Below are 24,934 nucleotides of genomic sequence, written 5' to 3' on the forward strand. Positions count from 1 at the left end.
TTTTGCAGAACCTGTGTCTGCTTCTAAAGTACTGGGTGATCATACAGGTTTTGTACCCTCTAGAAAAACAGCAATTTGTGGAGTTGTTGGCAGCTCACACAGCCGTGGTGCTGCAAATGCTGCTGTTTAGGTGATCTGACCATAGGTGCTTAGGAGATATGCCTTTAAAGACAAGGTCCTGGGTTTATCCCTGTCAAGGCGTGACCAGAGGCAGTTCTCTACCATTGGAACAGGAGTTAGAGCCTCAAACCTAAACAGTGCCGTGACTTTTTTTAGATATGTGTATCAATATGGATGGAGTGCTTCTATTGGACTATGCAGCTGGTTTGCATTTTTAATTAGGGTTTTAGGATTTTGCACTCCAACTAGCTGTATTCTGTATAATGGAAAAGTCTGTGTTGGAGGGACGTGAATTTCTGTAGCAGTAAAGCAGAGCTTTTAGCTTAAAATGTGTTTGCAAGAGAGTTCGGAATCTGCTCTCTTTCCAAATCCATGTTCTGCATAGATTATATTCTTCCTTGCCTTTTGCAGATAGTTTGGAGGAGCTGGTGGCTTCAGTAGAGTTCACCTTCTTCTGGTGAGTGCAGTTAACTTCTGCAGAAAGGATGTTCAGTCTCCTCTGACTCAACCAGTGTTAGGAAAACTTGCCTGCTGGTTGGGAGATGAAAGCAGTGCAGAGCTGTCTTTCTGAGCTTGCAGTTGGCCTTTGACGTGTTGCTGCTCAGTTCTCTAAAGCTGCAAAAGGTTTAAAAAAATAAAATCAGAACCTTGTCAGTTTATGTTGCTTCTCCTGGGACCCACGAGCAGCTGTGAAACTGCTTTTCAAATTGATGTTCAAATTCTGACTGGAAACTGCAAGAGCATGTCAGGCTGGAACTCGGCCTGAAAACAGATGTGTGGTTTTAGAGAGGACTATTGTCATATACATCGTTCCAATATTTTTTTACAATAAGTGAAATGTTAGTTCTTTTCTATTTGCTTTGCAATCTTCTGGTGTATCAAAAGCCATATAATCTACATTTACTAAAGGCTCTGCAGAGGGAATGGATGATTCTGTCTCCATATTTGCTGTGCAATTATTGTGAAATAACACAAAAGCCTGTTAAGTTGTCGGTCAGCAAAAGCATTACTGGGAAACGAAGCAGTGATGGAGCAGTTAAAAGGGAAAGACATTTTGAAGTGTCTTCTCTGTTCTCAAAGGATAGGAGGCAGTTCTTATGGACTTTGCACTGAGATCAGAGACTAAGCACTGAAGGCAGTAAGTCAGTGCATTAATCTATGGGGCTGAGAAAGACATGTCTTTCCTAAGAGGAAAAAGTATGACAGAACTGTTTATATCTCTAAAGTTTCCCAGGCGATATGAACTCAAAATATGTTGTGATGAGCCTCTTCTACCTCTGTATTAGACAGTTTCTTTGTAAAATGTCTTACTCAGAGAATTCAGTTTTCTAGCACAAGCCTTGCTCCTCTGTTCTTGAAAGCATTTTGCAGATTTGTCTTGTTTGTGAGAGGTGCTTCCTCCAGAGCAGCATGGGTAAAAAGAGGTTTAGAGCTGCTTGCAGTCAAAAGACATGGCTATTATGTAGCTCTGAGACTGTTTTCTCCCTGACTCACAAAACATGTATTGGGAAGGTTTACACAGTTTTTGGACCACTTCTCCCAGATCTCACTCTGGAGCTGGACAGTGGACTGTTCTCAGGGGTGTAGGGCTCTTTGCTCACAGACCATGAAGTTGTGCTGAACATTTGCTGTTTGTTTGGAGTTGGACACACTTTCCTGCCTGTTGGGCAAGTTATTTCAGGTGGCTTCAACCTTTCCACTCAGAAATGCCTTTTTGGGCCATAGGAACAGCTGAAATAGCTGGTTTTCCAGAATGTTTTGTTTGTGTTGTCGCTAAAGACAAAGCCATGGAAGGCTTTTTAATACCGTAAATTGGCACAAGAGGATGCAAAGTTAAGCAAAGCACGTTGAGCTGGTGGCAGCTGAAAGCTTGCATAGAAGCACTCCCTAAAGGAAGGGAGAGGCTTTCCTGAATGCCCTGTGAGCTGTTGGTTTGTATGCAGAGTGGTGAAACTTTGCCCCTGTTGTATTGCTGGGAGTGAGTCCACAGTCCTGTAAGTCTCAGGGGTACCTGTGATGCAACTTGCTGTACTTTTAAAGCCTCAGTGCTTGTGTACCTGGAATCTGTGCTCATTTATATAGCTCAAGAACCTTTGGAGTAGGGAAACACTGTCCCCTCATTTGAATGGTTTTCATTCAGAGGCAATGGAAGACCTGGGTCAAAATTGAGTTTCTGACTGGATTAAATTCCCTGCTCTTATTTACTTCATCTGAAGCAGTGAGCCACTATTTGAGATGGAGTTTAAATTAAAAACCCCAATGTAAATTACTTGGGAATGGGTGTCATTTTGTGCACCCATAGTGGTGGTAAGCTGGGTAAAACAATTGCAGGAAACTTATTTCTGGGGGTTAAGTGAAGGGAGGTGTTCTGGATATGGCACTTTTATGATAACTTCTGGAGATTATTCCTCTTACCAGAAAGATTTTTAGATGCTTGGTGTAATCAAAACCAACTGGGTTACGGGAATTTTAAGGGTTTGTAAAGGCTTTTTTTAAAAAGCCCAAAAAGTCCAATTAGTAGATTTCAACTCATAGGAATTTAAAAATTAATGGTAAGTTACCTTATAAAATATAGATCACTTGAGACTTAAACTAAGAGCAGCCATCTGGTTTTGATATATTTTTTTCTTTCAAACACTGACATGGTACTGAGCCCAGACAACTTTATTCTCCTGATACATTGTAACCAGCTGCAGATGTTTTAGACATTGTTTCTAAATGGGCTTTGACAAATGTCTCCTGGAAGCCAGCAGCTCTAAATATTACATGGAGTGTATTCTGAGGAAATGTTGAAAATCCAAGTTTTAGGAATTAAACTTTCAGTGTCTGAATCAAGAAAATTTACTTTCTGTCCTTGTTGGGGGATTTGCTAGCTGAAGACATTCTTCTGCAAGACATGCACAGATGTTAGTCATGGCACATATAGAGACTAGAACTGCCATGGATGGTCTTGCATGGCATGTTAGTTGCTGGTCTTCTATTGCTAATACTGGAAGGCGGAGACTTGCTTGAAAGGGAACTTCACCATATCACTCAATGCTGAACTGAAATTTATAACAAACATGCAACTTATCAGCACTAAGGTAGAAAAAAAAAATTGAACTTATGTATTTAAACATATGGAAACATTGTGGTTTGTGCATCAGTAACAAAGCAGGGCCCTCTGCTACAGAAACTTTTGGGGTATTTAAATACCCTGTACAGGATTAAAGAACTTGAAGTCATCTTTCTGTGTGTTTTGTCTTTGCATAGCTTTGAATTGAACCCTTGCCCAGAAGGGCATCTTCATATATGTATATACATATTACAAAATGTTGCTTGCATGTTCAAATGTATGGCTCCAGGGTGGAGAGGGGCTGTGTGATTATTGACATGGGAATTGCATCAGGTGTCATTGACTTCCAAAATTCAGACAGATTGATTAATCACTGTGTATAAACCATTGAGTCATTTTTCTGTACCCTGAGAGAGGTTGGGAAATGTCTGCTTTGCTGTAGACACCTCATTAAAATGTGATTCAGTATGCAGCACCCTGAGTTCTCAGGCTGGTCAAGGCAGGAGGAGAGAAAGGAGACATCCTGAGGGGACAGGCAATGCCTAAAGGCTGGATGAGCCTCAATATGAGGTAGAGGAAATAGCCCTGTGGGCAGGGATGTACCCACCCGTGTTACCCCTAAAGAGCCTTCCTCCACCTTTGGACCAGTTTAAATATAAGCCAGCCTGTGCTCACTGAAATCCCTAGAGTCTGCCTGGCACTGGGGAGCAATTCCAAGAGAAGATTAGAGATGGCAAGCATCAATGGGTGACTACTTGAGCAGGGACCTGCATGCTTTGCTTGAAGGGACATGGCACGCTGCCCTGCAGCGGGGAGCCGAATCAAGCAAATGCAAGTCTAATGATTTGGATTTTGCTGCTTCACACTAGTGTTTAAAACTGCTTAGATATAATCCTCCTAGAAAATCTCTCCATGCTTTGAGATGGCAAACACTGACTGCTGCACACTGATTTTTAAGTACAAACTGGTTATACTGAATTCTTGTACAGCCGAACAAAGGCTCTCACTGATGCCTGGCAAAGAGAAGTTTTCATGGTTGATTCTATTTGTACAGGAGCATAAAATGGTTCTTTGTATTGATGTGCTATAATGAATGAAACAGTCAGCTGGAGGGTTGATACTTGCCCTTTGGGTAGTGACTCTGGAAAATGTGTGTATCAAATACTTGGGGTGAGGGGGAATTCTGCTCATTTGCTGTAGAGCTAGTGGTTGCATACGTTGGACATGTTTTCTTGTCTTACAAATTATTATTAAGAAAGTTTACATTGAAGGTTGCTATTTGTAATATAAATCTTTTCTTAGTGGTTGCTCACCTGAACCACAAAATTGTGTTTTGTTGTTTTTTTTTTCCCCAGTCACCCAGGATGTTTCCACTATCTATAACGCTTGCTCTGGTTTCATGTCATGACTTCATAAGAAAAAAAATCTCAAAAATAGTATGTACCCCTCAACTGCAGCTATCTCAATGTACATATGCTCTGAGGTAGCTTCTCTGTGCTGTGTATGGAGCCCAAAATCCTTGCATTTTTTATGAAAAGAGGAGCAACAGTTTATTTTCTGAAACATCAATAAAAAGTATGCAGTATTTTTATGCAGTACTCAGAAGATTGACCTGAGTACTTTGAAATCTGTAGTAGCCATGAACTTTGGCTTGCAACTTCTTGTAAGGAAAAGAAAATGATCCTACCTGTAATGGAATTAGTAGAAAGTTGGCTTCCATTTAACTTGACAGAATTTGGGATGGTTTCTCTTCCCTGTGGCCCAAGTGCAATAACTTGGCTTGTTCAAAACAACTGCTGCTTTTCGAAAATGCATTTAAAGGAATTTTGGAAGATAAAGTACTTGATTTTCCCACATCATCACTATGTACTTCATACTTTCCCTTCTTGGATGAGATGTTTCGCTTAATGTAGTGAGAGCTGCTACATAAATTGTCCCAGACAGTCAGAATAGTTCTTACTGAGGATGGAGGATTAAGTGAGGAAGGCTTTTAACTGCATCAGCATTGGGGTTTTTTTGCATGCAGTGATCTTCCTGAAGCTTGCAAAGAAGATTACTTAAATAGAACAGTGCTGGTGTGGAGTCATTGTTGTTTAATCGGGATCTTCTTTGGCTGTCACTGAGATGAAAATGTTCTGAAAATTAAAGCAAGTGCCTGTCTGAAGTTTTATATAGGGAAGGTAGTTTAAAATGCAGCAGCCAGTTAGATTCAACTGTTGGGAGATTTTAAAAATAGGTGCACTAAGCAGCCAAAACATGTTGAATTTCCAACCTACTAGTAAACATTTATTGATTCCTGAGGCTGGCACTGAGATTTCCTCTCTGTTTTTACAGAAGCAATTTTCTGCCTTAGAAGGTTGTTCACCTCTTTGGTTCAATAAGCCTGAAAGTTTTTGTGGAAGTGGAGATTAATACATGTTCCTGCATGAGGGAGTATGAAAGTGTGAATTTCAGTGGTGGAGACAGCAGGAAGAATAATAAATTAATTTCCTAAATATGCTCTCCTTGCCTGACGAATAATGATCTAGTAACCAAACAGTGTGTATTAAGGAGGGCTTTGACACAAGTGTCTCAGTAATAGAGGTGTCAGCATTTTGCATCTTGCTTCTCCCTCTGTGATGCTGGTACAGTTCTAGATGGGGACCTACTGTAAACTAGATTGGTGAGATGAGCTGGATTTGAAAGGAGAAAAAAGCCTTTTAACTGAGCTTTGCTTCTAAAGATGAGTATACAACAGCAGTGTATTTCAGCAGACTGTTTTTGCTGAGCTGTGCAGAGGGAAAAGACTTGGTCTCATCTATTCAAAGAATTATCAAGGATTTACTTCAAACCATAGACAGAAGTGTCAGGATTTATCAGTCTAAGATTAGTTTTACTTGAAAGTACTTAGCAGCGTTGACTTTTTGTTATGTGAATTGAAAAGTAATTCCACTAAATTGCATGTTCTAAGAATCTTCTTTTTTTACTTTTGGCAAGATTGGCATCTCATCATTGCAGTAAGTGTTATGGTCCTTCCTCCTCCTAATGTAATTTGTGAAAATCCAGTCCTGTGTAGGCTGCTTCTGAGCAGCTGTCCTAAATGGGATTACTGAAAATGTTGACATTTATCTGAACTCCTTACGTTTATAATTCATAATTGCCAACTGCTCTGGCTTATGCTTTTTGGGATGGTGAACTTGTCTTCCCTTTTTGCACAGTGGTAAATTTATGGAAATTCATAAATATTTCCTAATCTGGGAGCATCATATGGACGCTAAAATCTTGAAGTCTCTTCGCTTGTTACTTAGTTTCAAGAAATGTTCTTAGAAGTAAAGAAGACTAGTTTGCTTAATGTGTGGCCCCTAGAATATTTTATAACATGAGGCACAGGAAAATAGGTCTAGTTGAAGGCATGTGTGAAGTGATACTGAGGGAGAAGTAAAAGCTTGAGGGGGGGTGAAAGTATTTCATTGCTCTATGTGCATGTTGAAGTGAATTTAAATTAATCTGAAAGACCACTCTGGTTGGCAACTTGCTGTGCAGTACCAAGACTGACTTTTTAGTATGTGTTAGATATGAATTATGAAGTGATCCGAGTCCATATTCTGTATGCATCTCTTAATAGCATAAAATTATTCAAAGTTGAGTTGTTTCCTAGCATTAAATGCCTGGCTTATTTATGAGTCTCTTGCCTTTCTAGCAAAAGTAGCAATTTTCACGTGTAGCATTTTATTTGTGTTTTCAAAAGACAGTTGCTGTTTTATATTGCCTTAAAATATGTAGCTTGTCTCCCAGCGGTCTTGCATGTGCCAGCAACCAGAACTAGAACTGTGTGTATTTAATGGATTTAGTTTGGGATTCAGGCTAATATTACTGGGAAAAAAAAAAATTAAAAATAAAAATGCTTGCAGTGTAGCATCATGTTCCATGATCTCATGGGGAGAGATTGCCCAGAGGTTTAGGTGTGGCTGACTTTGGTTTGGGCTTTATTTAGCCCAAAAAAAGTGCCTGCTTTTTACTGCTGGTTCTGGTACACAGCATGGTGGGTTTTTTTTCCTGAAGTTTAACAACTAGACATGCCGTTGCAGTTTTACTTAAAGTAATCTTTCTGACCACAGCTTTTATCTTCCATGCCTCTTTTCCCTAAGAGAAGCACTGCAGAGATGATGTTTTCCACAACAGGTTAGTTGATTAAATGTTATGACAAATTACAGCTACTTGAAAGCACTGGCTGTCTTCTTTAGTTTGACAGTGTTAAGTCACTCTGTTTTAAGTGCCAAAACCCTGTCTCCATTTTATCAAGGTCATTATATGTGGTCACCTGTAAACATGTCGTCCCCATATGTCCTCTCCTTTAGGGAGAGAACAGATGTTGTTACTTATGGAAAGATGCTTCAGGCACTTGCTGCAGGAGATGGTCACCAGGCTGTCAAAAACAATCTTTATGGGCAGGCTGGTCTTTCACAAGGAGATGTGTTTACAGAGCATGAAATTAACATTTTTGCAGAGAGGCAAATAATTGCTTACAAAGGAGACTTTAGTAGCAGATTTGAAGCTTGAATGATTATTACTAAGGTCAGATGGAGCACGTAGTGATGTCCATCTACTGAGCAAAGTCATTCAGAACTTTTTAGCTGTTCATTTATGCTAAAAAGTTTTAAAATGTTGTAATGTTCACACCTTGAGCCTGTCACTATGGATAAGAACTGGTAATAAGCTGTGTTGCTATATCTTTGTATGTGGTATAGTTCCTTCAAAAACATTCTTGAATGGAAAACTATTTTTTTTACTTGCAGAAAGAGAGGGAAACCCTCATTTCCATTATCTTAGTCTTGAACTATTATCTAGTAATACTCCAGCAATGGCAAGGTTTTTAAGAGACTTTGCAGGAAGTGTGTGTGAAACAGGTTGTTCTGAACAAAAGGGTTCTCTGTAAAGCTTTCTGTGGTCAAGAGATGGGTCTAAAGAGCCAGTAGGTCTCAGGCAGTGTTGGCTGTCCTAAACTGCTCTGGTTAGTGCACTTACTCGTCAGGTCAGGGCTTTTTCATGAGCAGTGATGAAAAACTGTTCTGAAGAACTGATATTGGCAAAATTAATAAGATTGATTCTTCACTTACGACACAGATGAAGTCTTGAACTTCAGTCTTCTATGGTAATAAGATCAGTTCATCATCACTAATTGCGTCTCTTCGTTCCTAGTCTTCTCAGCCTGCTTATTCCTTCAAGGTGACTTCCCCACTCAATGCAATGTTTGAAAACCACAGAGCTTGAAGTATATTAACTCTTTGTAAAAGAAATGTTGTTCCATTACAATTAACCACATCACAGAATCTAGAAAGTTTGACTAATGTTAAATGTAGGTGAATTCAAACTTCAAAATGGAGGTAGGTTTTCCTCTCTGCACGCCACAGTTGTAAATGGTGTTTGAAGTGCTCCATTTTCCAAACACCTGTGCCTCTTCAGGGAAGAAAAAATAAAACCAAATATTACAAAAGCTATTCTGAAAAATGCTTTTAAATCCTGCATGTTATATCCATGGTCTGCCCATTGCTTTTCTGTAGGACATCATTCTTTAGAGGCAGTGGGATTTCTTGCTTAGTTCACATTGTGCTGAACTCCCAGCTAACATTAAAAAAAGGCTTTTTAAATAGTTTAAGCTACTTCTATACAAGACTGAACAGAGGTTTGCCTCCAAAATTCCTTTAAACAGGTGAAACGGAGCTCAGCTTCTGCACAGTTTGCGTAACTTGTGCAGTGGCACTGTTTTGCCAGCACTGGTTTTGCCAAGAGGTGTTAGACAATAATATTTTCAGAGAGAGATCATAAAATCACAGAACGGTTTGGAAGTGATAATCTGGATTTCACTCCCCTGCATGGGCAGGGACACTTCCCACTAGACCAGGTTACTTGAAGTCCAGTCCAGCCTGGCCTTGAACACTTCCAAAGTGGAGCATCCACAGCTTCTCTGGGCTACCTGTTCCAGTGTCTCTTTGCCCATATGATGAATGATTTTTTTTTATTATTTTTTTTTCACAAGGTCTAATCTAAATTTCACTTCTTTCAGTTTAAAGCCATTCCCCCTTGTCCTATCACTCCAAGCCCTTGTGAAAAGCCGCTCCCCAGCTGTCTTGTAGCCCTTTCAGGTACTGGATGGCTGCTGTAAGGTCTCCCTGTGGCCTTCTCTTCTCCAGGCTAAAGAACACAAACTGTCTTCACAGGAGAGGTGCTCTAGCCCTCTGATCCTTGTGGCCTCCTCTGGACTTGCTTCCTCACCTCCATGTCCATGTGTACATACAAGGAATTACTCAGATGCTCTGTAACAAGACCTGCTAATAGCCTACCCTCTTTGAAACAGTCCCACCAGCATGAATTTTTTTCTTGACTTGTTTAGTAAGAGTTGGTAGAATGAACTCCTAAGCAAATGTGAGGAGTTTGTATCAATTATTCTCTGCTTGTATCTTATGTACAACTATGCATTTTAATTTTTATTGATTTTTCTTTTTTTGTTGATGCTTAAGCAGTATTCTTTCAGTATGACGTGAGACTCACAAAAATACTAGATATAACACATGGGGTCAAATTGGGTACTTCTTTATTCTGGTATGACAAGATACACAATCTGTTTCAGAGGATGTCCTGCTCTACAGCAATTCTTTTCAGTCCTAGGAAGCTTCATTATAGTGAGGTCAGACCATGTGCTGTAGAGAAGAGAATTTATATTTTATCACAGGGCTAACTGCCATGCTCTTGTAATGACCCTGAAGGACAGTAAATGCTCCAAATAATTCAGCCTCTTCAAAATATAGCCCTATTGTGCTATAGGAGCTAGAGTAGATTTAGGAAAATGGAAAATATTATGGTCTATTTTAATGTGATTACAACTGGGTGCTTGTGGGAGAGTTCAGCTGCCATAGCACTCACTGATTTTAAGCTTCCAGAAAGTGGATAGTGAATATTTTTTGAATTTGATGTTTTCAGTGTTTTCTCAAGCAAGAGATTTCCCTACAGACCTTTGTGGTAAAATGAGACTCCTCAAAATCTAATTGCCTCTTGGCCCAAGATGGAGCATACTAATTTATCATGTAGTTAAAAAGTCTCTTCCATAATTTCATGTGTTGTGCTTTTAATTTCATGTCTTTCTTTTTTTTTTTTTTTTTTCCTTTGCAGCAGTGTGGAAAAGCGTGAGGACTATTTGTAATGCTTGCCCTTCTTTTCTGCCCAGTCACCTTTGCCTTAATCAGCATCCATTATTTTGCATTGTTCTATGTATGATGTTTGTGTAAATATCTTAAGATGAAACTTGCTTCTTTTTCCAAACAGTAGGACACAGATTCATACAGCCTGTGATGTATCATCACCCCAAAATGATAAAGCAGCTGCTGAACAGCTGCATAAGAAGTCACTCAAGCCTTGTATTTATACAGTTAATGCTTTTCTTTACTCACCCTTTGAATTGTATCCTGAACTTCTGATGTGTTCTGTTGTCAGGACCACTTTTGAATTTTAATCCTGTTCTCCACTTAGCTGACAACATCAGCAGATTTAACAAGCATGCTTTTCATTCCAGCATTGGAATCGATAGATAATTATACAGGGTCTGGAAAGATTCTGGCAAAGATCGTTTTGACACATGACCTGAATGTTTGCAGCAAAATGTGTAAATTTTGATTAGATTTGAGTGTGTTCCAATTTTGGATATTAACAATAACAAGACTGAGTATACTCAGGTTTGCATCATTGAGTGGAGTGATGCATCTCTCTTCTGTCTGCATAGCTGGTACCTGTACCAAGCTGAAACAAGCTGCTTGCTTCTTAGTTTTGAATCCTGACACTGCTGTAGTTAGGAGCACTTTGTCTCTCTTAAGGTGATGCCGAAAATTGATTTGTAGCCTTTTAGGCACATGCAGTGTTCTGGTATCTGCATCTACAGCTCTACTTTTCCTCAGTTCCCCAGAAGTGTTTGTTGTATTTCAGTTACTGGAAATCTCATCCCTCTTCCACAGGCACTCAGAGAAAATGGCTCTGAGACTGACAACCAACTTCTTCCCAGACCCGACCAATTTATTTTACCAGTTTCTGTTTTCTCCCGCTATTGTGCCCTCACCAGGCTTAGTGTGTCCTCTTGTCACACTGGCACTATGGGCAACCAGGTAGTTTCTTGCCATATGACAACCTGCAGCTGCCCACGTCAAGAGGCAGTCACTACTAGAGAGCATCTCTAGGAGGGACCTAACTACCTACACAGCATCTGGATTCTAGAATCAGCATTTCAGTGTAGAGTAAGTGATCTTTCCTGGCCATGGGTCAGCCTCATCTTTGCCCAGGGTGGAGGACAAAAGCCTTGGGGTGCCATAAAGCTGTGCGATGTTTGCAGCTTCACGCTGTATTCAAAAGGGGTAGAGACAGATGTCTGGAGCAGCTTAGGAGAGAAGGATTAAACCTGGGAAGTGTGATCAGATGGAACATACGGTGCATACAAGTATTGCAGGGAGTTCTGCCAATGCTTTTCTTGTCAAGGGGGGGTGGTGAAAGGGTGATAGACACTCTCTTGCTGGGGACAAGTACTTGGCATTTCAGCTTTTAACTGGTGAGAAGTATCTATCAGTTGTTTATAAACACAATTTATTTTCAGGATGCCCAGAACTTCCCATGGGGTAACCTTCCCCATATGGTTCATGATGGGGCTTTAGTCCTTGATTGTGTGATGTGCATGTTCTGCAAGTCATCTTTGCAACCCCTCAGTGGTGGCTTGGTTTCCTAGAAGAGGCTGAAGACTGAAGTTGGGATTTTTGTGTTCAGCTTTTTTATGGTAGAATAATGCAGTTTGTGCTTGGTCTCAAGGAGCAGCTTGTGCTTCCTGATGAGAGGAACTGCTTACAGGAACCCAGTAATGGCACAAGGGTCTCTACAGCTATTGCCCAGCTGCTCTGCACTGTGGTGGGCAGCAGGACTCCTCACCATCGCAGGCAGTAATTCTGTGTCCTGCCTTGTATATAAGGAGAATCTGAAGGTGCAAACAAAGCACAATTATATCAAGTGAAATGACACTGTAAATATGGGGAAATTTAAGGTAGATCCTGAAAGGAGTGTGATTAATCCTGGCATTGATCTGTGCACTTGCTATTGCTGGATGCAATGTACTAGTTGTCTGAATAGCAGTTAAATAACTTCTCAGGAAGGGGAGATGTGTTAAATGTTGCTTTTTAGTGCTGACACTTTTGGTTTAATGTAACACTGTCAAGAAGCATCAAGACTGCCAGGAATTTGATTGAGAATTTACTTTAAAATCCTTAAAATAGCTAAAAGGAAAATAGTTGTATTCTGTTGCTGAAAACCAGAAAAATGTGGTATTGCTGGTAACAAAAAGCTCTTTTGAGACTGCTAACAGTGTAAACTAGGAAGCAAAGCAGAAGGTAGGCTCCTTCAAAACACCACCTGAAGTAATAGTACATGTTTAATTGAAAACAGTAATTTTAATTTTTTTCCTGAACCAAAGCTGTTGAGATAATTGTTATGGGTACTGTTGGTTGCCCAGTGACTGGAAGGCATGCAAGCAGTGTCAGCACTGAAAGTACAAAGTGAAGAGTGTGGAAAATAAAATAGAAACATGCTTGTGAGTCTCTTTGCTTTTTTGGAATTAGCAGGAGCTACTTTGTTCAAGTGGTGTTTAATTACTGTGCTAGTTTGGTGGTGTTCCTGGTAGCAGAAGGTAAGTGGGGGGAAATACTCTGAAAGTACCTGTAAGTCTCTATCTCTTAAGTTCTCCCTAGAATCCTTTCAGCCTGGATCTTTATTCAGGAGAGAAGGGGATTCCTGTGTCACCCAGCCACATTTCCAGGGATAGTTTATTATTAAACCACAATGTGATCTGCTGAGCAAGACAAGCTGGCTGAGCAAGACAAGCTGGCACAGCATGTCTGGAGATGGTTTCTTGGACTAGCAGGTTAATGTCACTGATAGATAATTTTACATTCATTGGTTTTGGGACTGATTTTGCAGCAGATAATGTTGTCTTTGGTTAGATTATGCCTTCTTTCAAATTTCTTGTAAGACATTTCTGTATTTTTATGTGTAACTGCTAAGGATGGGTAGGGGCTCAAGAAGAAAGCCAAAACACAGACTTTTTTCCAGTATCTTTCAAAGTTCACTAGGGGGAAAGGCAATTTCTGAGCCTGATATGCAGCTTGCAGTGGGAAGCACTTGGCTGACATAAAACACAGTCTAGGTACCTGGCACACAGGTAAATGGGAATTATGGTTCCTATTCCAGCTTTTGAGTCCTATCCATCATGTAGCTTTTGTATGGATTGTATGTAGTTTTCAGTAGCAGTAAATGTTGGGGTTTTTTTTGCCTTTCTGAGGCATTTCAGAATTGTGGTATTAACCTTTCTGAAGCCAGTGTACTCCACACACTGATGACTCTTTGCCCCTCACCAGGGCATCAAACTCATGTAATGTACCTTTTGAATTTTGCTTGAAAATGTTTGGCATCAGCCCAATTTCTGTGAAGAAGGGTAAATACCTCATCTACCCTGTCAGCTGTTCCAAAGTCTGCTCCAGCTCTGCTTGTGGATACCTGATGGTTCTCTGCCTGGTTTTCTAGGCAAGTGTCAGATCACTTCTGTTTGTTATTATGAACTATAACTGTTGACAAACTTTCAAACTGCCTTGCTCATCCTACCTCAGAAAACATGGTATAATGCAATCTCTTGTCTTGTGCCTTTCTCTATCACAATGTGCAAGGCATCATGGTAGTATAGTTTGCACATTGGAAAGTCCCAAAATAGAGTGGTTTTCTCTTGATTTGTCAGTCTTACGGAAAATATTAGATATTTTTTCTTTAGGTCTGCAGCAGGTAGGTTTTGTCTTGTTCTTGCTTCAAAGATTATTGGAGTATTAGCAGCCATCTCCTTTATTACACCAGGATTTCCCAAGGACCCAGTGCCCATCCACGTAGACTCCCTTTTATGAAAGGCACAAATTGTCATAGTTCTTTCACTATTCAAATTGTTACAGATGCTGTAATTGTTTTTGTAAAATGAACAAAGTCAAATTTTCAGTCATGTTTGCCAGGTCCACCTCCCTGCAGCACCAAGCTTAGTTGTAATCTGCTATTGATTGTCTGAGGTCTATGGACTGCACTTGTGTGTAGTATTCCTGTGTTGAGGATATATGGGATGTCTGTTGTGGAGTATGTTTAATGAGATTTCTGCTAGTGTGATATGGTGCAATTCTCTGCTTGTGGTCAAAACATTAGGAAGTTGTGTTCAGCTCAGCAATCCTTGATCAGCTTAACATTCCTTAACATTCCTTTTAATCAAGAGTTTGTAGCTCGAGTACAGGGAATTCATGAAAATGTTGGAATTACCAGGTTTTGAATCCTGCATTTTTATTAAATCTTAATGCAGATTACTCAGGTGTTTCTGCACATGCAGCACAATCTGCCAATCTAACTGGTAAATCAGATTTTGCAAATGGACCTCCAAAGTACGTCCTTGTAGGAAACCACCACAGCTTGTGTTCTGTTTGCTCCTGTTAAATGGAGCGTGGATATATGCAGACATCTGGAGAGTTCTGCTTCCAATGTCCGTTCCTCAAATTGATCTCCAGCTTGTTCACTCTTCTTTCTGTGAATATAAAGCTGTTTGTATTGAAGACAGTTTCAGGTAGCATTGAATGCTGTGGAAAACAGTCTTTCTCTATGGTTATCATATTTGTTGCTTCAACCAGGAGATACAGTCAAGAACCAGCTCTGGAACACAGATAAAATACTACATGCATGTGGCTTCCTTGGGAGAGCTCACCTCGTTTTAAGTTTCCAGAAATCATGTAAAGCTGCAAGGCAGAAAAAGGGGGTGGAAAGTCTTTCATCTTCTTCGGAATGGCAGTTGAGAGATGACTCTTGTCTATGTCTTCATACTTAATGTATTCACTGTCAAAACCCCTCCTGGCTGTCATACCTCAGGCTGGGTGAGTGATGGATTGTGTCTCCATCTGGGCTGGAGTGTAGCCCAGGGAGTCACATCTTGTTTGGGGAATTTTATAATGTGTTTCTGTATGTTAAAGCAAGGTCAAAGACGTGTGCTTATCACTTGAGGAGGAACACAAGGAATCTTCTAGTATGACTGCCTGCAGGAGCTTATTCCACAGTTTGAGCAGATGCCTGAGACATGCTACTATGGAGGAAATGGAGCATTTCTGTGGCTGGGAAGGGCTGTAAGCATTTTAGTGAACAGAAAAGATGGGAAAGCTGTTGTGAGCAAAATAAAGCAGCGAGTCCTGTTCTGAAGTCTAAAACTCGGCCAGCTGGGTTTTTAACAGCTGAAAGAGAAGACTGGGACTGAAACTGCTGTGCTGTCACAAGGTGTGCTGTGTGCTGAAACCCAGGGAAGGGCTCATTTGTGCTCTGTGCTGACTTGGGAAAGGCATTGTGCATTTGGAGGCCCAGATTGAATTAGTCAAACAATAAGTTGAGAAGAGCAAACACTGAAAGACAGTAATATTATTTCTAAGGGAAAGTGAAGAACAAAGTGTAACATGTTGGGTAGCCATCAATGACTATGCTAGATGTCATTGCTGTCTTCACCTGACATGACTTTATTTGGCTGATGAAGCAGGACTTTTTTCAAGATCAAATTTTATTTATACTAAAGGATTTACAGCAATTGATGTTAAAGCTTGTTAAATGAAGGAATCGAAGAGGGGGGGAAGTTTCGGTTCAAGAAAGTACTGTTGCAGTACTTGATACAAAGAGCTTTCTGCATTAAAAAGAACAGAGCCAGTTAAAATTGAGTAATGTTTAAGCTGTAGGCTCTTCTGTCCACCAAGAAGCTGCATGCCTGGCATTCAGAAAGAAACATTATTTCTTGAATGTCTCTACAAGCAGCTACCAAGTGTCCCTGAGTGTTCTGCAGAAAAGGCTTTGCTTTGTGTCTATGTGCTGAGCTGCTCAGCTGGTTCTTGTCCAGCTATGCCATGGGCTAAGGCGTGATCCAGGAGTGCCTACAGTATTTGTGGCTCTCCTTTCTGAAGGAAGCAGGCGGGTTATTTCCATCCCACAAAGTGTGTCTTTCTCACGGAAGAGCACAAATCCAAATGTGGATTTCAATGTTACTGGTGTTTCAGGTAGAAGTGAAGGGGATGCTGACTGACCAAATGGCACCCCGGCATTGTGCAGGAAGCTTTCTGCTCTGGTTTCAACCTGTTGCTTGGATCTGAGTCACAGCACAGCTGTGAAGGAATACTTGGCTTTTTTTGTCTCTGAAAGTGCTGAATCGTGCCACATGATGTACTGCTGTTTAGTCCCTTGTTGCCTTTTAATAGTTCCTTAAATGCTGAAGATATGAATTATGTTAATGTAGCTTTTAAATTTTTGATGGACTGAAATTGCTCAAGAATTTAACCTTTTGAAAACACTTGGGTAGATCACAAGACAAGGCTTTTTAGCCTTTTTTGGTAGAATGCTGTCTCCTGTTCCATTAAATGAACACCTTTGACCAACTGCTCAGCTTCCTGGCCTAGCATGAAGGCCTCCAGCTGATGCTGGACATATTTTTATTTTTATTTAGATCATCTGAAAGTCTCAGCGGTTTTCATGCCAGTACAAAGGATGGAGGCTGTTTATTCTGCATGTGTGTTGTACCAATTTGTTGTTCAACACATGCTAGTACATTTCTGACAAACCAAAACAAATATTTTTATTTCTTCATGGTGCAGTAAGACTAAATAGCTATTTATGAAAGGGCTACCTATATTTAGCATGGATGGCCCATGATCATTAAAACCTTCTTCCTGCAGTGAGAGAGGATTCCTCCTGGTTTCTACCAGGCCTGCCTTATCTCACTTTGCCTGCCTTTTCTCACTTTACGTGCCTTCTGAAACCTCTTGTGTACTCTGGGTTTTGGAAGACTGAAGAGAAGCTGTCTATAGATGTTTCTTATTTCTGTTTTGCTGTGTATGCTCTTGAGTCTTCCACTGAGTCCACCTAATAAATGGAGGAATGGTTTATGTTTGCATTTGTTTTTATGGGTTGTTCTGTCATCTTCAGCATCTTGTAGGATATAAATGCAAGATACACTTGCTGAGATGCTGGGATAAATGAAGAGATCTAGGATGGAACAGATGTCCCTTTTTAATACTGTATCCAAAGATGATGGCTTTTAGGGTCTGATCATAGCTCCTTGACTAAAAAAAATAAAAAAAAAGTTTGAAGAGGGTTTGAGATCTGTACAGCATTATGATTAGCATATGCACTACAGCAAGTCTTTTTTTTTTTTTCCCTTGTGTACAGAAAACTCTTGGCTTACATCCTCATCCTCCTTTCAGTCTGGCTGGAGTCAGGCACACTAAATAGTGATTAAACAAAAGATTAAAATTCCATTTTTGTGCATTTGGCGTTTGAACGCTGATCAATTGCTTTGGCAGTGTGTAAAGTAACAGTATAGTAGACAACAGAAGGGGCTTATTTACAGCAATCTGTCTAAATCCATTTCCAGTGTATTGCTTAATGTGTCTTTCTACTTTAATTCATTTTCAGTTTTTATAAAATGAAGGATGGAAACAGGCAGGAGATTAGTTTAAGATATTGCTGGAGTGGTAATCACTCCTTAGTGGTAAATAACTTGAGGAAAAGAAAATGTGCTTGAGCTGAAATAAAACTTATGGGCTTGCTGTAGGACTTAATGGATAAAATTCAATGGCTTGTGCACTTAAGTAGCTTGACTTGCATGATCATAATGAACCCTCCATGCCTTGAAATCTTTTTTTCATTGCTATTTACAACTGACCATATAAAAAACAAAGAGGTTTTTGCAGAATGAAAAGCTGAGATAGAGCAAAAAAGCGAATTGCGAAGGCTGTAGCCTAGCTGGCCCTTTTTAAAGGGACAGAAATCCAGGTCCATAATGCCAATTTACCCTAACCACACAGCATTTCTAACTGCAATGTTCAAACAAGGGCCACTGTCTTCCACAGTAAAAATACAGATAAGGGGGAGATGTGCTGGTGGGGTTAGGACAAAAACGTGCCTCCTGCTGTATGGTTAGCTTTAATGAGAAACTAGGGTAAAGGTGAAAATTGACATGAAATACAGCTTTACAGGTAAGACAGCTCCCAGCAAGTGAGATTCTTGTGTAATGCTTAAAGCAAAAGTCAGTCCTAGGAAACTTGCTGCATTTTGCAGATTGCTGAGATGTCACAGTCTAGAGCATCTGTTGAAGGGGTATCATCAAGTTATGTAATTTGCATAATTGAGTCAAATCCCATGCAGAATCCCACAAGGAAACCACTAAAAAAAGCAACATTCTGGTCCCTGTGTGCTGTCTGGATTTCTAGAGCTCAGACATCTTTTACAAAGAGACAAAATAAAGGAAAAATAAAAAGGAGCTTTCAAAATAACATCAGTGTCAGCAACCGGACCATTTTCACAATGAGAGAGACCTGGAGTGCATCTTCCCTCTGCCCAAGACTATCTGCTGCCTGCAGCTTCACAGGCTGCTAATAGTGATGGCCTGAGCAAAAACAGTCGAGGTGGGGGAGGCCATGTTTTGTCATTCACATTGATTTTTTTTTTTAGTAGTCTGCTAAAATTACATTGGTCTTGAAAGTGTGATTTTTAAATTATTATTATTATTATTTATTTTTACCAGAAATACGGTGCTAACCAGCCTGCTGCAGCTGCACCTTCGGGGCTGTGTGGATCGTGGGTGCTGGCAAGGTCACTGAAGCGGAGACACTGATACTCTTTTTAGCACTGAAAGTCACTTCAAAATTAATGTTCAGACATTGTTGACAGAACTTGTCAGTGACTCACAGCAGACTTTTCAAATGCAGTGTTTTAATAGCCCTGTAAAACCAATGTTAACTCTATATGTTTGCTTGCAAGGGGTGCAGCTAGAAATATTCTAACCCCTTAACATTTACTCAAGTTGAACTAAATTTAATGGAGCATTTCTGCATTGGATTGACTAATGTAACTTCTCTGCCCAAGCCTAAAAAAGCTCCAGAATGCAGCATGTCTGTCATGAGCATCTGCAGCTATGTCTAGCCTTCAAGATTTTTAAAGCCACTTAGAGAGGTATGTTGATCCAACAGAGATTAATGTTGTGTTTATCTGGTGTGAATCTCATTTGGCTTTAGCTGTACAGGGGAGTAACATCATGAGCACTGCAGGCAGAGGCACAGATAATGAGTCACCCTGCACAGTCCTTATTTTACTTTGCCAACGCCAACATGAAGAAAAGTTGGTCCTTTTAAGTCTCCCAAGACTGAGAGCTGTGCAGAGCCTATTCCTCAGGATTTAAGGATTGATAACTCTTACTCCATTAAGTCCAGCACTGCAGTTTGGAAAGGTCTGATTAACTGATGCACAGCTCTCCATAGTTTCCCCTCTTCCTCAATTTCAAGCTTACATATTACTTGAGGTTTTTCTCTTGACGTGTGTGGCCTTGACACAGCTTAGCCCAGCTCAGCTATGTTTTCATGTATAAGTTTATTTAGGACTGAGAGAAATAATGCATCTGTCTTCTAGACTTTCTGCTGCCTGCCTGATTTGGGCTCTGTATGTAATACAAAGGCAGCCTCAGAATTATTCTCTTCCTTTTTTCACATCACTGAGGGATGACATGCTGCTGCCTGCTTTTGCTTGGTATCACAGTGATTAAATTGCATCCAGTTGTTGCTTACTCTAAGGGTATTTAAATATATGATGCTGACCTCTTTAAAGAATGGCTTGAAGCTGTGCAGGAAATCTACTTCCCTGTTCATGTTGTCTTATATCAAGTGCAGGAACAAAAGGATGTCTCCAGCCCAGAGCCTGGGGGTGCTCACCCTGAGCAGGGATGGTTGGAACTGCTTTTAAATGGCTTTTAGGTTGCTGCTTAACCTGAGCGTTGGCTGCTTTCATGGTACAGCTTCGTAATAGCAGGAGATGGCCCAGCAGTGTGACTTCCCTCCAGAGGATGCTGGAGATGCTTGTGTGAAACCTTTGGGATATACTTTGAACTTGTCTCCCATCTCCTGAGAGTTGCTATGGAGGACAGCTCAAGATCAGTGCTTTTAGCATCTGTTGAAATGAGAGCAATCCACACAGGTACCTGCAGCAGCTGACAGCTAACTTCTAAGGAATGTTTTCAGACTAGAGCTCAGAGAGAAGGAGGGTGCCTCTGCAATTCTAGTTTATGTTGCCTGAGTCTCAAGAAGAGGTGGGATATAAATCACTCTTACCAGTGCCCTGTTAGGCAGCTTGGATGTCATTTTGCTGGTGTCTTTTTTTCCTCTCTCTCCAGGGTGCCTGACTTCCCCTGGTCACTCTCTAGGGACTTGGCATAGGGTGCTGGGTTATCATGTGCAGAGTGGGTGTTGTGAGGCTCAGGGTCACACTGTCTATTTCTCCTTTCAGATCTGGTTCATAGACACTCTTAAAATACTCTCCTCTTCAGTGGTGGGTGGGGTTTCTAGAGTAACTGCTGGTAAGGGGTTTACAAGTGTTCAATAGCAGCGAATGGCAAAAGGGATAGTGACATTGTAAACAACTCTCCTGCTGTGCTCATTCAGTCCAGAGTGCTATAAACAAGAGACAAAAGAGACTTAAAATATTGAAGTTTTAGAGTTGCCAGTTGTTTCTGTGCCCAGTATGACAATTGTGCTCAAGTCTAGTGCTCAGAAAGTTGGCAAAACTGTCCTGGCAAGGTGTTCAGGTCTGTGGGAACTTTCCAGGACTTTTCCTGGCAAGGGAGTATCCTGGAGAGGAAACTGGCCAGTGAGCAGGCCTGGCAAAGTAGGGATCTTGCAAAACAGCAGCAAAAAATAACACAGAATGATGCTGTGCTCTGTGAGTTATTTAGGCTAACTAGCCTTTTCTGGCAGTTGTCTGGTGTTCACCACTGTTTATTGTATTCTGTAGTGTAGTACTGCTCTTCTGTGCTGCTCTAAGAGCTCCTTTCCCTCCATCTTCCTGCATCATAAGTATTTTTCAGAGAATATCCTTGTTAGCTTCAGGTGGCACAAGTGGAAGTTCCTTAATACTTGTTCACATCATGAACTAGCTGTGTGACTGACTTCTTGTCCATCCTGAATGCCCATCAGCTTTCTCCTTCAATGAAAATAAAATGAAATTGCCGGAAGGGGAATGCTCTGAGTTTTGATTAGTTAGTTAATTGAAATCTGTGAGTCAGTGACTGGTTTCACGGGTGAAACTTGACTTCTGCCAGGTATATTACCATCTGCAAAATATCAAGAAGCTGACTGCAAATCATTTTTATGATCTGTGATTGAAAGGATCTAGAGTGATTTAAAATTTCTTATGTGGAAAAAAAAAGAAAAAGATTCTAATAGTTCACAGGCCAGATTTTAATCAGATTGAGCTCTATTACTTTTTGACTGGTTTATTACCCTTTGGCATGGTAATACAACCAGTACAACTCAAGGTTTCCATGCAGTTCCTTTGATAAGGGTTACCACCCATAACAGTGCAGATGGAGCAGAGAATATGTCTATGCTCAGCTGCCCTAGTTCGTTTTGACTCCTCAGTTGAAACCTCTCCTCCCTGGTGGGTTTGTAAGCTCATACACAGGGCTCCCTTCCTGCTGAGTGTTGTAGAAGAGGGGTGATGTGATGGGGATAATCTGCAAAACCTTCACAGCAAGGTTGACCAGAGCTCATCTGTCAGATGGCAGTGAGGGGAGCTGCATCAGGCAGAAGTCTAACGACTTGGAACAACAAGTAAAATGTTCAAATGTTGTATTTTCCCAAAGCAAATCTAGACATGAAAATGAAGCGTTTGTAATTTAAGTAGTCAGGCAAATTATGTCTGTGTCCCAGATACCAAAGATGCCTGATAACCCTGCAAGGTTACTATGCCAACCGTTGCTTTTTGGTGGTTGTTTGGTTTGATTGACCCATTAATGAGACTTTAAACTTCTCACTCTCCAAGGAGGCAAGCTGTCCATTCTTTCTAGGAAATTCTAGTCTGTGGACTTCTCTTGGCAGGTCATGAGGAATGAAAAGGGAAAACCCACAAGTTCCTTGTGTAACTACTTCTGCAGTAATGATGCTACAAATTACTTGTGTTTATACTCTACTATATTACAACAAAATGGAAAACTCATTCTCAAAGAGGTTTTCTTTTTGACCCTAAAACCTACTTACATGTATTATATAAATTTCCCTTGTATTTTGGGGATATCAGTGTTTGAGATGTATCATGGTTTTCTTTCCACATGCCCGAGTCTCTTTGATCCTGAATTCACCCCATCTTTCATTTGCTAGCTTGTTCCCAAAGCACCCATTGCTTTTGAATTTTAGGAACAACATCATGAAAAGAGGAGCTCTAATTGGGTTCAGTGCAGACTCCTGCCTTGTGTAAAATTTGCTTTTAAGTTGAGCAGCAAGAGTCTTAATAAATGACCTTTAAAATCTTATTTTGATTTTATTCAGGTATAGTGGTGTTCTAATTATAATGATCCCACAATAGGTCTCCTATTACAACTCTGTTGTTAATTAAATAGGATGTAAGATGTATTGGATGTTTTCAAAATGAAAATGGGAGTTTTTAATAGATTCTCTGATTAAGAACACTGGTCTGCATACATGATGGTGCCCCAAGGAAAAAAATCCCTTAACAGCTATAAAGTACTGTTCTGAGGCATGCAAAACTTGCATCCTCCCTAACCCCTTTCAGGTTAAAAACTAGTTGCTTGTGATGGTCTTACCTTAAGGAAGATGTTTAATCTCCTCTTAGAGGACAGGAGGCTATTAAGGAAGGACTCCACATGCTGTGTATTTAATATATTCAATCTTTTGTTTCCAAGGCATCACATGTGAGGCAAAAGAAGGACTCTTACTTTGGTGATGGACAAAGGAAAAAGGACTGGCATAACAAAGAAGCTATAAGGAGAGACTCTGAGCGTGTAGGTATGTAAGATTACTATAAAAATGTTTTAATAAATGTTTTAATTTATTTTGATTTTCTTTGGTAGGCTGAGTGCAGAACAGCATGTTTGGCTTCAGGGACAAGATGATGTTCTTAACATGATGCAAGTTATTGTGTTAAAGCCTTTTCCCCCACTCCACAATAATGTTGAGATGAAAATACATTGATAACGTCTTGGTATGTTTAGGATAGGTGCAGTATTGAACTTAAAAAAGCTTACTGAAAGATGTGCCTATGCCTTAAAAAATGGAGACCCAGAAAGGAAGAAGAGGGATAAGAAAAATGTTCTAGATCATAACACTCATGCAAATTTTATTCCATAGTTCTGGGTTTTATCTTGAATTGTATAAAAGGACTCATTTAAAACTTCTCAGTTTGATACTGGTGTCTGCAAGGGCTCTTTTTCCTCTGTGCGAGAGCTCAGGTTGTTAAATATACATCTCCATCTGTGCTGAAAAAAGCAAGAGAGATGAGATATTCAGACCGTATGTATTCTTCCTGCAGTGAAACAAAAAGCATTCTGTAGATCCTCCCAAGTGTTGCCACAGCCCCTACATCTGGTTCTGATGTTGGAAGGAAGACTCTTTAACTTCTACGATTTGCACAACTGAGTGGCTTGTAGCAAAACTGCTTATCAAATATATCAATTGTTAGGTTGACATGGTTGACCCAGTGCTAAATAAGACATAGAGCGCAAAACTAATGAAGGTATTTTCAAAAGGCTGTAAGATGACTGCTCTCCTTTTGATATATGAAGTAGTTTCTGGCCAGTCAATCTAATTAGTAGTAATGGTGCATGTTTACTTTCCATAGGAAATGGAGAGCAGGGAAAACCTTACCCAATGACTGATGCAGAGCGAGTGGACCAGGCGTACAGGGAAAATGGCTTTAATATCTTCGTGAGTGATAAAATTTCTCTGAATCGCTCCCTTCCAGATATCAGACATCCAAAGTGAGTATATAGTTTCATTTTCTACAAATTAATGTTTACAAGCCCTCAATTACCACATCTGCAGGAGTGTGCTTTTATTATAAACTCTTGTACCTTTGTTCATCAAACACAATCCTTTCACAGCTCAGTCCTGTTGTCTCCTTAATAAAGGACAGTGTGTAGTAATTGCAGTGGAAGTACAGGAGGCCAAATCTGGGGAAAAAAAAAAAAAAAATCCTCTTTTGATTTCAGAAGGCCTAAAATTACCAAAAATGTGCAAGCCCATGCAGAAGAGATCTTGTATTTAACCTAAAGGTGGCTACTTCTTCCATCTCTTGCAGTGTCACAGGTCAGTTCCTGAGCCTCCTGACATACCCAAGCACTTCTAGCAACTAATGAGGTGGAGATATTTATTTCTTTAGTGGAAACTGATGTAAATATCTGACTCAGTTGACAAATGCCCTAAGTGTCATGAGGTGATGACTGTCACTGAGCACTCTGTCCAGTTCTTCTATTGGTCATGGAATGACCATGAAGTGTTCAGGAGCAGAACAAGGTTTGAGTAGCTCCACTAAACTGTAAATGAAGAGTTTTATCAGAAATTGACATCTTCCTCATAAAAACTTCAGGGTTTACCAGTAGAAACTAGTTTCAAGTGAATGCTGGCTTCTGAGCTCATCTGGTTTTTGATATTATTCTTTAGGGTGGTGTCAGACTGGATTTTGTGCAAGCCAGGAGGAGTTTTTCATTAGCAAAAATGCTTCAGCTAGGACTTATCTCAGCTTTGTCCAAAGTAGGGTTGTTTTTAAATACTGTTTGTACAGTTCTGAATCTGAAAGCATTGTTAGACAATTGGTTTTGTGTAAAGCCATTTTTATCACAATTTGGTGATTCTGAATTCAGCATCTACTTCACTCATT

The 24,934-nt window shown here is 40.2% G+C and overlaps 1 protein-coding gene across 1 annotated transcript in view; it reads left to right on the forward strand.

The window, feature by feature from the left end:
* GALNT10 (polypeptide N-acetylgalactosaminyltransferase 10) overlaps positions 1 to 24,934 on the forward strand; it is an 82,748-nt gene that overhangs the window by 16,456 nt on the left and 41,358 nt on the right. The window contains exons 2-3 of the mRNA XM_051631353.1: positions 22,962 to 23,064; positions 23,897 to 24,035. Of these exons, the coding sequence (XP_051487313.1) occupies positions 22,962 to 23,064; positions 23,897 to 24,035 (242 nt within the window). The remainder of the gene's footprint in view (positions 1 to 22,961; positions 23,065 to 23,896; positions 24,036 to 24,934) is intronic.

The sequence above is a fragment of the Apus apus genome, chromosome 13 (assembly GCF_020740795.1).
Source record: "Apus apus isolate bApuApu2 chromosome 13, bApuApu2.pri.cur, whole genome shotgun sequence".
In the NCBI taxonomy this organism is placed as follows: Eukaryota; Metazoa; Chordata; class Aves; order Apodiformes; family Apodidae; genus Apus; species Apus apus.